Raw genomic sequence first — 13,885 nt, 5'->3', positions numbered from 1 at the left:
CACTATTATTATAGCTATCGTGTGGGGGGGGGGCTGAGCTGCCCTGGCGGAGGTCTGCGCTCTTTGAGTGCCTCTAGATCTAAACTGTACTCAATTCAAATTGGACACTCTAAATTGACTGTAGGTGTGTGAGTGACAGTGGATGGTTATTTGTCTTTACTGTATGTGGACCTGTGATGGACTGGCGAACTGTCCAGGGTGTACCCTGCCCCCATTTCAATGCTTTTTAGAATACTTTGCTTAACAGTCTACACCAGGGGTTCTCAAAGTTTTGATACCTGAGGGCCAAGTTAGGAACCCAACATTGGACTGAGGGCCGCCAAAGGAAAAACAAACAGAAATAAATCCCATTTGTAATAATTGTAATGACCAGATTGCAGTTCTACAGTTTAGCGTTAAGTAATATAAGCGTTAATATAATAACGCTTTATAATTTACTGGGTAATTACCCAGTTTTTTGGCCTTTGTTCTTACCTTCTTATTACAGGTTGATACCAAGTAACACATTTCTGTTACCATATATTTACTGGGTAAATAGCTAGTATTTGGGGGCTGTAGCTACCTGCTTATTACCAGCTTATAACCCAATAATACACTAAAATTCACCATATATAAAACCAGGTAAATACCCAGTATTTTTGTTTACACTTATTGGTCTGTATCCAGTAATGTCCAATAAACATTTAACAAGCTTAGTACCTCCTGGATTAAAACTGTAATTCATTGTGGGCCACCAGAAATGTTTCTGCGGGCCGCCATTGGCCCCCGGGCCGCACTTTGAGAACCAATGGTCTACACGGACACATCACAGCAAAAAGAGGTTATTAATAATCATTTTTACTTTATTTTAAAGGAATAAATATTCTCATGAATCAATATGATTCTCCTTACAAGGGAACTTTCAAATGGCTACGGACATTTTAAACATGCTGGTTTTACACCGAGAGTAACCAACCATCTATTACACACTGAAATGGACTCCCTGTTATGACCTAACTGTTCTGGGAGCAGTGTAAGCTTTAGTTAACAGGGATTATTATCCAGGAGCAACCTGTTGATTTTAAGCAGGTTTGTTGACATTGTTATACATGTATGATTTTAACGTTTGTCATTTTTTTATTACTCATGTTTCTCTCAACTCCCATCAAAGGTACCAGCTGTAATAGCAATAATAAATGGGAATAACAACACTATTTAAAACACACATTTGCATCATACTTTATATCCTTCCTGTGATGATATCAAAACAGCAGGGGAGGTATGTTGTTGTTGTTACACAGCTCCACACTTAACCCAAAGTCCCAGTATCTGAACAATTTTTATTTCAGTGCCAGTGACGACGTCAGAAAAGTAAAATGTCCTTCAGAGAGGCTCTTTAGGTCCTTGTTTCAGCCTCCTTTTCATCTCCTTTGCATGCTGCATGCTGCGCTCTCGCTTTTCCAGGCGCTGTTGAATGGTAAGAAAAACAAAGACAACATAAATTAAATGAAAAAAATAAAATAAACAGTGAAGGTCAGTTGTCTGAGCGCTTGCTGTGTCTTACTAAGAAAGGATACAAATAAAACATACCTCTTTTTTCAAGCAAAGACGCATAGCGTGGTCCACGTCGTTACACGTGCCAAAGAACTTTCGCACGCTGTGCTGAGAGGATGACATGAGACTAGAATTACACACAAGAGCGGTTTATTACACACACTGTATAAAGCGCACAACAGTGCGACTACTTTGAGAGCGACGTACCTCTGTGTGGCACTGCCTCAGACGAGCGATCAGCTCATTGCAGTCATCTGTGTGCAGGTGAGGGGACAGGTCTGGGTGCATTCTGAGTTAAGGGTTAACTGAACCTCTGCAGCTGTGCTGAAAAGCCACAGACAAGAGGAGCACTGATTTGACTGGTACTGTGTTAGTAACAATGGACATAAAGCATGTGACTAGTTAGTGGAACAGAATCATAGTTCGGATTTTCAAGATAGCTATACATTTTCCTGCATAAGAAAGAATATACTGGCTGAACGGCATCTATATAATAATAATTTTTATTTAGTACCTTTCAAAACAGCTGAAAAGTACTTTGTGGAACACAAATGACAAAGAAGGCACAATATAAGTTTCACTATTTGATTCCTGTGTCGAGTCTGTGACTTTATTTCTTCTACTATCTGCATAGAAGAAAATAAAGGTCGATACACAACTTTGTACAGCATCGAAAAACAGGTCAACACATCACAACACACCTCCATATCTGAGAAGCTTTACTACTAATAACCTTAGACTTGGCCTGATTTTTGATTTGTGTTTCCACTATTGAATATCCCTACTCAGTGTTTCCAGTATTACTATGATATTACTAATAATACATATAATATTTATCATTATTATATCAAGGACATGTCTGCTTAAGGATACTCATGCCTCCCCATCCCTCTCCTTCCTGCTCTGTCATTGTGAGGATTGGGTTAATTCTTCCAGTGGAAGTGGACACTACAGAGACAGAGAGAGCGGATGTGGAATACTGTAAACAAATGTAACACAATGATCCACGTGCCACGCTGAATCTTCTGGACCCATTTAAACAGTACAGAATTGACCAGAATACTGGCTCGTGACAGCTCACTTGAATGAACGGTGGGGGGGTGTAACTTTAAAGCTAAGCTGAGTTTAGCCACTGTTTTGAAACGTAAGAGTCGGGTTATATGCATTGTATGAATGTATAACTCTTCAACATAAGTTGTTTTGTACTATTGTGGTGTCCTTACCAGGGAGGAAGGACGTCACCTCGGTGAAATGTCACGTTAGCTAACCGCAAGGCCTCGGCCACCGTTAGCATAGATCCATTTAACCCCGGAAGAAGAACTACAGATACCTTTGTTTTCTTCTATTCCTTTCAGCAACAACGAATATTTATGTACAGTCTCAACAGTTTCCACTTCGTTAGTTGTTCTGACGCGAATCTCACCTTAGACTCAATACGAAGCAGAAGGACATGCTGCCTTGTGTAACTCAATACAGCACACAGGATGTTTGAGTGACCTTCACCAGTAACGAATCAGCGCCCACCTTTCGTCTCAATTGTCCAATGGCGTGTGTCCAAAGGCGGGACTTGAGATGGCGGAGGTTTTCAGCACATACAAGATCATTCCCCTCCACCTACGTCCGTATTTGCTTTTTGTTGACCACTAAATAATGCGTTCGACATGTTAAATTTCACGATTTTTTTTTTACACTATATATTTACCAGAATTATGAACTATAAGTATATCATATATTTATGTTAAATATGTACAGAGGTAGAAGCCGAAACGGGAGATATTAAGATATTATTTACATGGTTTCACTACCACCCCAACTCAAGTGGGGGCGCTAAAGAAAAGCACGTTCTTTTGTTTGGCTGTATCTGATTGGTTGATACGTATTGTCGGCGGTTTGTTGGATTTTTTCAATTTGTGTCTTGTGTTGTTGTGTTCGTAGCTGATAGTGAATAGTCGTCCAGTACAAAATATAGAGTTCCACGACAGTACGGGGGAGAATGGACGACCCTTCTCAGCGCTTACTGCGGCGACTTATACGACGAATACCGAGTAAACATTTAAAAACAACGCTGGAAAAGTGGGGCCGTTTGACGGCGGCACAGCGGCACACCATCGACTTTACGCAGACAAAATGGGCGTTAACAGGGAAAATGCTCGCCGTCTGCGAGGTGCGTGATACTTTTTTGTGAAGTTGTTGTGTGATATATTATTTAGGTTAGTTGTAGTTAGTTATAAGGTAGTTAAAAGTTAGTTATAATGTTAGCAAATTGCTGAGTAACAGGCGTTTGTTTACTTGTGGGTTGTGAAAGACAACGCTGAACACATGCCACGTTAATCAAATGTAAATGGATTTAACTCGTGTTTGAGTTACTTTTTCTTTTCTCTTTAACGTCACTGCTGTTGTCTTTGTCTTCACAGGAAAACGAGTTCACTATGAAACACATCACAGAACTTGAAATGATATGTAAGTCACTAATATGTTATTTTAACTTGAATAATCACACCGTGCCATCAGCCCATGAATGATTTGTGTCACTTTGCTGTATTTATTGTTTTAGATGTCATTGACAATCCAAACCAGGGAATGTGGTATGCTTTCCAGCTCATTGACCCTGAAGGTATGTAAAAATAAAAACATGAAACGCATTAAACTTCTAAAAATGTGCATTTAAAGTACTGTACAGCTGTTGATGGATCTGGGTGTTTTGGTCATCACATAGTTTACACTGTATTGTTTACAGGTAAAATTCAGCACACTGTATGGTAAATGTTGCACAACCCTTATTGTGTTTTTGGTACAACATTCTAAATGCTACGCATTTCCCCTTTTTGCTTGTTTTTTTAATGTTGAACATAATGTTATCTTGCAGACGATTCTCAACATTTGGAGCTGACACAGTTCAAGGAGCAATTCAAGTCTCACCTCAGTGAGCTTGTAAGACATGTAAGTCAGATAGTACTTGTCACTCACATTTCTATGCAGGCACCTTTTGTTGTTGAGCATCCACAATTAAACATCTACTTTTTACACTGCATTCAAGGTGTCTGTCAAAATCAAGAAGCACACAGATGAAGCTGTATGGATCCGGATTGCGTGGGGAGACAGCTACTCAAGACCCAATCACCTGAAACCAACGTACATTGTTCATCATCTTCAAACCCCGTATGTATTTGTGACTGGCCTGACTTCAAAACAAAGGCCCCTAGTGTCCCAGGTGAGGACATTTATGTTAAAATAAAACAGATTATTTTTTTTTTTTGAATTAGTTTTTTGTTCCTCACTTATAGAGTGATGTTGTTTACAGGCATTGGTGCTTTCATCCAGATATCATGCCATCAAGGCAGCTAACCTCAGTGGGCGAAATCTCACTGCCATCAGGGACCTGCTGATGAAGCAATATCAACAGGTAAAACAAAAACAAAAAAAGAGTTGTGACATTATCAGAAAAAAAGGCTGAATTTAATCACAAAAGGTTAACATGTGAGTGAGGGAGATTTAAAGATTTATCGTTAAGATGACTTTACAGTAAGTTATTTTGCAGATATATTCTGTGGTTCATGTTTCACCTTTGCAAATGGAATCACAGGCCGAGTCAAAGCAGCTACTTTACAAATAGCAACCTTTAGTCAGACATCAACTAATCACAATCCTAATTATTCTTCTTTTGAAAAATATATGTGGAATTAACTGATGTTTTTTTGTTTCTTTTTGGCATTTGTTTGTAGGTGTTTCCCACAAGGTTTCCCAGGCCCCTTTCAGAAAAGAATCAAACTGTCTCAAGTATGGCTATCAAATCAGACCATAGCTACAAACATGCATACATTGATTGTTTATTTTAATTCATTCAAACGTAATCTGCAATTTAAGGAAATTCTGCATTTTCGTTTTTATATATATTTTTTAATTCGGCTTAATTTGTGTTTATAGACCCACACATAGAAAGAGAACAAGCTGGACATGAAGAAAACCGACTTCAGATGGCATGTGAGGCCTTCGGTGATGGGATGTTACCTCAACTACAGTCATCGGTTTACAAGGTACCCTGACTGAGTTTAAATTGCTGGATTGGGTAAAAGTTTAAGGGTCGCTTATTATCAAAATCATGTCCCTCTCTTCCTATGTAACAACATGTAAATGTGATGTCAGCATCTGAATAACGGTTTGTGTTTGTTTCCTCAGCTGGAGACGAAATTCAGAGACCATGCCAACCAGGCCATGACAGAGCGGGAGGAGCCTTTCAAATGTGTTGTCAAATTTTCAAGCACCAACCTCTTGGAGTCACTAAAGCGCTGCGCATCCTCAGGTACCACAAATAAAATGCATTATTATTATTATTATTTGTTTTGTTTGTCTCTCAGAAAAAAAAAATGTCCTTAAAAGTAATTCTAAAAAGTATAATTTTGCAATTGCATAGTTTGACCACAAGATGGCACATATACCCTATAGGAAATACTTGGAAATGCATACTCTACTCTTTGCACCTGAACCTATCTTCATACTTTTCAAACCATTCAGTACAATGCCTATAAATAATCTTAGTATTTGGAGAACTAGAGCAAGCAAATGTTTTAATTACCGGTGCTAAACAATGTTAGGAAGCTAATTGTTACAGTTTACTGATGACATGAATATACATTCATCAAATAGCAGTATACTTTTTTTTGACATTTCATTTTTCCATGCACAAATACCAACATTAAGACTGAAATATAAGGATTCACTCAGCACCACATATCTGCAGCCCTGCACAAACACAGTCAATCACTGTCAAGTTGTCATATGTCACTTCCCAGTGGACTGTCAGAACTTTATGACATCTATAAAGTTTGGAGCATTTTCAGCTGGCATACATCGGTGTAACTATTCGGTTTAGCCACGGTTGACTGCAGCATTGAGGCATCATGATGTGCATGATAGTAAACGGAATAAATCAACCTCAATTAACAAGCCAGGTTTACTTTAGCCCTCATCAGACACCTCTCTATTGGTTTTTATTCAGAAACGGCTACATGTCCAAAACTGTGACAGAATTGTTAATTCTGAAACCTGTGGGAGATAATAGTTTTTATAATAGTTTAACTGATAGTATTAATTGGTGTACAATTCTTATCACTGGTTACCGAATAACCATTTATGATAAACATCCCTACTAGAGAGTAAAATTTATTATTAAAGTTAAAGGAAGCAAGCAGGTCTATCTACACTATTGAAGGGGCAAAGGATACATCCACATTCCCATAAATATCTTCAAATGTTCATTATTATGTTTTCTTCCTGTCATATTTCAACGTAATATATGAAAACATTTTGTGTGTTATGTTGTCAAACAGCAGTGATTCAAAATTGTGTCTGTCATAAATAATTGTGATTAGTTTTTAGCTGAAATAACTGTGTTTCTGTATTATTTATATTTCACAGGAATTGCATCCACCCCTGTCACCCCTCTGCTCTCATCCATTCCTCTAAAAGGAAGAAACTATTTTGTCATCACAGATAATGGCCCTGCTCCCTCCTCACAAATGCCCCCATCGCAGAACTGACGGTGATGAACACTTGATTTAAAGGCACTGTGTGGCCTGTTCTCACTTTTATTTTATCTTCTCCCCATGGCTCCTGAAGAGTCATGGTTTTACGAATTTTAGTATCATCTTATCCTTTCTTTATGCATTATATTAGTGTTGTGCAATAAATTCTTGTTTTATTATCCTTTCTTACTGTTCAAATGAAATCCTCTACTCTAAGGTGACTGCACTCTTCCCCGAAAGTCTCCCCATCTCTCACTTTTCACTCTTGTCTTTCTGCAGCAACTCACTCTTTGCCAAGATTTTACTGTTGGTATAAAATGACAAGCTCATTTATTTGATAATATACATTGCAGCTGTTTTTTTCACAGTTGCCTAGCTGCGGTGTTCTTGCTCTTTCAAGTCATGTTTTTAAAAAGTTTTTGTCTCTATTACTTATTCAGACCCAGGAATATGGAAAATGGCCCTGTTGTGATGAATATATTTTGAATTATGGATTTACATTTGAAACAAGATTATTTAAAATGTGTATAAGTACTAGCAGTGAAAGTGTTATTGGTTTGTTTTGCTCATACTGATGGAAGATGTTTAATAAAATTGCTGTTAACTTCACTTAAAGTGGGAAAAAAAGCTGGTTGAGCTCAATCCGCAGGTGATTAAATGAATCTTTGTGATTTTTGGATCACCACAAACATCTTTTTTTGTTTCTACCTTGGGCCAGAACTTGCATTATCAGAATATGTAGTCTATTCTTTAAATGCTAAATCATAATAATAACACATTTATTTGTGTAGCGCTTTCCGTCAAAGTGTTTTACAGTAAATACATGAAACTGAAATAAAATATGCACAAAGCAGAAGTTAAAATCTGGGTAGTTTAAGTGCTACTTCAATTAAAGACAGCAGTTGTAAAACAGACTGATAAACTAAAGGCAATAAACATGTTGGGGTTAAATGGAGTAATGTCCTCTGTGGAGGAGCTAACGACCTGAAAGACTTTTATTTTATAAAACGGAAGCGCAGTCGGTACACCGGATATTACGTAACTGCTCTGGTCTCGTCGCCCTCCTGCGCGCGTGAGGCATGCTGTCAACACGGTAACATGGCTGCCTCTGCTGCAGGGAAGGCGGGTGGCAGAGATGCGGCTGTTGCGGACGGTCCGAAACACCGCGGAGACTCTCCGTCGCAGTCACGGGAAATATTAAAGCCCACGATCACGGAGCTGACCAAAGAAGTGAGGACGAACATCCTCTGCACCGTGAAGGGATGTGGGAAGATTCTGCCCAACACACCTGCACTCAACATGCATCTGGTGAAGTCTCATAGAATAAAGGTAAAAACGCCGACTGCACCTGGACGTTTGTTTGTGTTGTGTAGGTGCTAACTGCAATGCTAACTTGGCTAGTTCCCGAGCTAATAAACGCCACTTACGTGCCCGAAAACGCAAGTCATCCATAATAACTCGGGGTGAAACTAACGTTGCAATGACGCTTAGGACAGAACGTTGCTGTAGTTTAGCTTAAACTATACGCAGCTGGTTTTTAAATGAGTGTGAAGCACCGTGACGTGTAGTTAAGTTTGCCATTAGCGAGCTAGCTGCATTGTAGTTATCAAGTGTTATCAGTGATTGATTGGGAAAACATGCGATGATCAGTCATTTCTGCCGTTTCTTCATACATAGTTGAAGGTGGGGGAGTTTAGAGAGCTTCTGGTATCACACTGTTCTCTACGACGAGTGTCACATTTCACCTAGGATATCAGGAACACAGTTGATTGACACGCAGCCTATTATCAATAATAAACATGTCATGTGACATGTGGATTACCTCTGACCCTGGTTCTCATGTCCTCGCTGGATTCAACTGAGGTTTGTGTTGTTTCGTGGGACGCAGTAATTCACTGTCTCCACTCAATGAATGGACTTCTTTGGTTGGAAAGGCTGCCTTTTGTCCTGCAGCAGACTGAGCTCTTTGTTAAAAAATAGGTGAATGTGAGAATTTGAATGAGCTCTCTGAGAAATTGGGATCGAGGAGGATAACACTTAAAGGCTCAAGTCAGTGGGTTCCACCAGGCTGACTGAGGCACAATCGGTGTCATTTTGTAACTTAAAAGATCCAGTGTGTGACATTTAAGGTGACAGAAATGGTCAATTGCGCATTTACTGTAACATTAAAATAGTTACATTTCAATTCTAATAGCCTTAGATCAAGCCTTTCATACACAGGTATGAGGTATTGCTCTGTAGAGGCTGCTGAAGACGTCTTTCTGAAATCTACAAGTACAGTTACTACTGATTCAATGACATTTGGAGAACTATGACCCAGCTTAATGAGAATCTACTAAGGCCGAAGAAGAATGACATCCTTTCTTGTACGTGAAGGTCATCGTCGTTCCCGGTCGTTCTTGGAAAAGAGAGCTGTGAGTGGAGAAGTCCTCTGTTTGTTGCCGTCCTCAGGGTCTACCAGAGACTTCACAAAAGCTTACATAATAGACCTTTAAGTCAATAGTCAGTCGTTTATTATGAATATGGATCTGTTTTACATTACTGGACAAAAACAAACGTTTAGGGAAAATGGGGAAACCTTTGACACGACATTTAGCTCCTGCCCATTGTTTCTTTGTTGGCTGCAAAGTGAGAGGAGGAAGCCAGTGGTGGTGATTCAGTGAAAGTCTTTGAGCCAAAAGCCACAGATGGAGCATCCATCCCTACATGTATAATATATGCTCGTTTGTGCTTTGAATGTAGTGGGGGAACTGGAGCCAAATTCCAGCTGAAGATGGGCAAGAAGCAGGTTACACTCAGGACGGGTCACCAGCCCAACAGACAGAGACAAACAACCATTCATGCTCACATTCTCACCTACACTGAATTTAAACTCTCTGACCCCAGTCATCCAGACACAGGGAGAACAGGATTCAAACCAGCTCGAACCTACTCCCCTCCTCCTACTGCACAGAGGAGAGGTTATTCCTTATTCTCCACCTAGCAATAATAATAGTCTCGTTGACATGGTTTTCACTCTGCATGCTGCAAGAATGTGGAACACAGCATCTATTTTATATCTCCTACACCTTCACAACTCTATTGTTCTCCTTGCAGTAATGTATTCTTTGATCAGTTATTGTTAGTGGGTGTCTGTTTCCCTATGAACACTGCTTCTCCTCTTCTCCTTTAATAAGACTAATGCGTCTCTTTTGACTTCAGTCTGTCTTCTAGTCACAACACCTCCCTTAACAGCCAGTTTGGAGACTATTGCTATGAATAATCACCGTGTAGCGCAGTTTCCAGCCCCCAAAGAGAGAAATAAGCCACTTTAAACGCTGTGGACTGACCTTGCTGTTATAAAAACACTGCTCTGTTTCAGATTCAACCCACAACCACATGATGTTTTACTGAAGTAAAAGTGCAAGAGCATTTATTGTTGGCAAAGATATGTATATTTGTATGAGAAACCACAAGAGTGTTTTAAGAGCTTCACATGTTCTGCTCTCTCCAGTGTTACATCATATGGAGGTGACCTTGACTGTTGTGCGGCTTTAAGCATTAATGTCTGTTATGGAATGTGGTGGTTTTTGTTTACACACATACATTTAATGTAGGTTAAGATTTAAAAAGCACCATGCTACATTAGGAAAATAAAATCATTAAGTCTGCTTTAAGACGGTTAGTGCTACCACTCTTATAGTCCCAACAATGCCTTTGTGATATGGCCTGGGTTGTGTTTTTTTAACACCTAATGTAATGTTTGTTTCTCTATCATTGTTAATCTCAGGATGGAATTGTCAATCCCACAGTCAGAAAGGACATGAAGGGCTCTCAGAAACTGTATTGCTGTCCCATTGAGGGCTGTCCCAGAGGGCCGAACAGACCCTTCTCCCAGTTCTCCCTGGTAAAACAAGTAAGTCTTACTGTGCTGCATCATGCAGTCGGTGAAGTGAAAATGGTAATGATTAGGCTGGAAATGATTTGACAGGAAATGTAATTGTTAATGCTGCCATATGCTTTGTGTTTGATTTTAGCACTTTATGAAGATGCACGCAGAAAAGAAACACAAGTGCTCCAAGTGCAACAATGGCTACAGTACAGAGTGGGACCTAAAGAGGCACATCGAGGACTGTGGGAAAACCTACCAGTGTTCATGTGGTTGCCCCTACGCCAGCAGGGCGGCTCTGCTCTCGCATATCTACAGGACGGGACATGAGATACCTTCAGAACATAAGTATATACACACTTAAGCCAAATAAACGTTGTATTATCTGAGTATTTGTTTTGTTTTTGGCAAAACATTAACTCAGTCTGTGTCTGTGTTGTTCCTTTACAGGATTCCTCCGGTGAAAAAGCGGAAGATGGAGAGACTGTTAAGTGCATCTGAAAAGGTTAGGGCAAATGTGTCAACCTGTCAGATCACGCCCACAACGATAGAGCTCACAGAGCTGGCTCCCCCTTCTCACATAGCTCTTCACATCCCAGATTCAGCATATCAGAACCTCATCCCCCGTAAGAGCCTGCAGAAGTTGCTCTTACCAAAGCCTAAAATGGCACTGGTCAGTGTTCCAGTGATGCAGTTTGCCCAACTGCCTGTCCTCCTTCCGTCTACAGAGAGTGGGGCCCTACGGTCTGTGGTGCTGGCAGTAGACAGCCAAGGCTCTGTCAGCACCCTACACCTTTTACCACAAGCCGCCGGAGCAGTTGTACCGCAACTTGATACAAACATTCTAGGTTTTAAGGATAGCATGCCGACGTCTCGCTCTAGCCTCGGGCCCGTTAGTACAGGGGTCCAGGTCAGTCTGGAACCTACAGGCGCAGAAGACTCAACCAGTTGTCCGACAGGACACCGAGGTCGAAGCACGTCCACCAACATTCAGACAGACAAATCATACTTATCTAAAATACCCACAGGGGTGAGTCTTGGGGAGGGAATAGGCCTGTGCTCTGTGGGTGAGTCCTCGGTGTCATCGTGCTCCCAGACGGACATTAGTGTGAGCGCTCAAGTTCTCCTCCCAGTCAGTGTCGAAACCCAGACGTTTTCCTCCCCTGCCAAGGTCACATCCTCTATCGGAGCTCAGACAGACAGCCAGTGCCTGAGCCACATTCCTTGTTCCTCGTCATCTGTGCCCCCATTCATAACCAGACAGACACAGACACACTTTGCCATGCCACTTACCGAGGAGAAGGCTCACGAGCAGGCGATCATGTGCACCGATCTGTTTGGCAGTGACTCCCTGAGTGTCTCTACCCAGACTGCCTTGGATTTAGATGACCCCCTTGCGCCTGCAGGAGGCAGTCTATATGACGACTCAAAGTCACCGGTCGGCATGTGTTTTGGGGTTCAGACAGATGAGCTGAACTCGAACAACATGGCAGACAATCAAACCCAAACAATGACTTTGTTGAATGACCTGGAGAACATTCTCTCTGACAGCATGTCAGGCCACCAGGCTCTCACTGAGGCCTCTGCAGTCTGTGGTTCAACTCTGGGTTCTGTTCAGGAGCAACACAGTAGCATTGACTTTGACTTTGAGGAGTTCCTCAATGCTGTGCATATTCAGACCCAGACAGAGGAGAGCGAGCTGGGAGGACTTGGTGGTGACACGCCTCTTGAGTCTCTGGACATCCAGACCCAGACAGACTTCCTCCTGATGGATGAGTTGGACCAAAGCGAGGGACCAAATAGAACCCAAGCCAGCGACCTGGAGCTGTTTGATACTCAAACTCAGACCGATCTCAATTTCCTGTTAAATGCCGGAGGCCAGATGCCTCTGAGCAGCATCCTGCGGCATTCAAGCTTTTCTATGAGCACGGAGTCCTCTGACACCGAAACACAGACGGACGTCCCTTCATTTGCCACGAGCCTCTCTGCTCAGACCGCCGTCAGCCAGGGAGACCACACAAGGCTGCTGAACAGCGCTGAGACACAGACTGTGACCAGCCAGGCAGAAGGATTGGGCCACCTCTTCCTTACCAGCAATGAGACGCAAACCGTCATGGATGACTTCTTGTCAGCGGACCTCGCTTGGAATATGGAGTCCCACTTCAGCTCTGTGGAAACCCAGACGTGTGGAGAGCTTTGTGCTCTCTTTCAGCAGCCGGAGAAACCCAATAGTTGAAAAAGCCCACCGAGCGAAGCTGCCTAAGCTTTTGCAGTACAGGCTTTCTCAAATCTGCCTCTTCCTGTAAGAGGAATCGGTCCATGCTTGTCCTTTGGCAGATTATAGTCTTAGCAGTAGGAAGTCTGTGAAAATGTCTTTCATCATTCCACTGGGGGGCATTCTGTCCAGAGCCTTCCCAGGTATATATCCTACCTGCTCTGCCGCACTTTATTGGCTCAGCGGATGTGGTTTTATCAGCTCCTCTGACAGTTTACATATTTATTTGCACATATAGAATAACAATGTATGTATATTTTCCTCAATGCCAGTTTACTGCTTTTGTTTTCCCGTGTATAACCACTGTGACTGGTCATCACTCTGGGTCTAACCCAACAACTTCAAATCTACATTTTTATCAGTGTTAAAATCTACACTTAAAGGGATGACTTATTATTTAGCTGTGTAACCTGCATCACAGCATACTAATACTATATATCTCAACTGTACAGTGTAAAAAAAACTGTACATTTAATTTATGTTTATGTTTGAAATGTACATATGGCCTTCACTTGGCTTGCAGAACAAACAACAAATGCACCTTTACTCATGAAGATGTGGCACAAGTTTGAATTGAATATTTGTCTCGTCCGTCGTCGAACACACACTCGCTGAAATGTATTTGAGAAGTTAACACATTTAGGGGGACATCTTCGTAGCTGAGCAGTAAGTTCATGCGAGCAAACA

The 13,885-nt window shown here is 41.3% G+C and overlaps 3 protein-coding genes across 6 annotated transcripts; 2 read left to right on the top strand and 1 right to left on the bottom strand.

The window, feature by feature from the left end:
* Positions 1-918: 918 nt before the first annotated feature.
* Positions 919-3,010, bottom strand: cmc2 (C-x(9)-C motif containing 2). 4 transcript variants are annotated; one of them, XM_083901204.1, is made up of 5 exons: positions 2,957-3,000; positions 2,407-2,481; positions 1,741-1,811; positions 1,570-1,641; positions 919-1,446 (listed from the first exon to the last, which is right to left on the bottom strand). In XM_083901204.1, exons 2-5 carry the CDS (start codon positions 2,441-2,443, stop codon positions 1,363-1,365), a joined length of 264 nt encoding a protein of 87 aa, XP_083757330.1. In that variant the 5' UTR covers positions 2,444-2,481; positions 2,957-3,000; the 3' UTR covers positions 919-1,362. The 4 variants fall into 4 exon arrangements, with proteins under 4 accessions (XP_083757330.1, XP_083757329.1, XP_083757331.1 ...); XM_083901203.1 differs by having other exon boundaries at positions 2,757-2,994; XM_083901205.1 differs by lacking the exon at positions 2,407-2,481 and having other exon boundaries at positions 1,741-1,857; positions 2,957-3,010.
* Positions 3,011-3,526: 516 nt separating this feature from the next.
* Positions 3,527-7,070, top strand: cenpn (centromere protein N; the record flags this gene model as incomplete). The annotated part of the gene is made up of 10 exons (XM_083901074.1): positions 3,527-3,697; positions 3,948-3,993; positions 4,088-4,147; positions 4,400-4,473; positions 4,571-4,744; positions 4,835-4,936; positions 5,256-5,310; positions 5,458-5,567; positions 5,710-5,833; positions 6,949-7,070. 10 exons carry the CDS (start codon positions 3,527-3,529, stop codon positions 7,068-7,070), a joined length of 1,038 nt encoding a protein of 345 aa, XP_083757200.1.
* A 1,177-nt stretch (positions 7,071-8,247) lies between these two features.
* Positions 8,248-13,210, top strand: atmin (ATM interactor). The gene is made up of 4 exons (XM_083900390.1): positions 8,248-8,384; positions 10,825-10,950; positions 11,072-11,271; positions 11,374-13,210. The coding sequence occupies exons 1-4, from the start codon at positions 8,355-8,357 to the stop codon at positions 13,157-13,159; spliced, it is 2,142 nt and encodes a 713-aa protein (XP_083756516.1). The 5' UTR covers positions 8,248-8,354; the 3' UTR covers positions 13,160-13,210.
* The last annotated feature ends 675 nt before the right edge of the window (positions 13,211-13,885 follow it).

This window comes from Microchirus variegatus (genome assembly GCF_963457635.1).
Source record: "Microchirus variegatus genome assembly, chromosome: 14".
NCBI classification, from domain to species: Eukaryota; Metazoa; Chordata; class Actinopteri; order Pleuronectiformes; family Soleidae; genus Microchirus; species Microchirus variegatus.
Note: the sequence above shows the minus strand (reverse complement) of the source record. Positions and strands in the feature narration are given on the sequence as shown.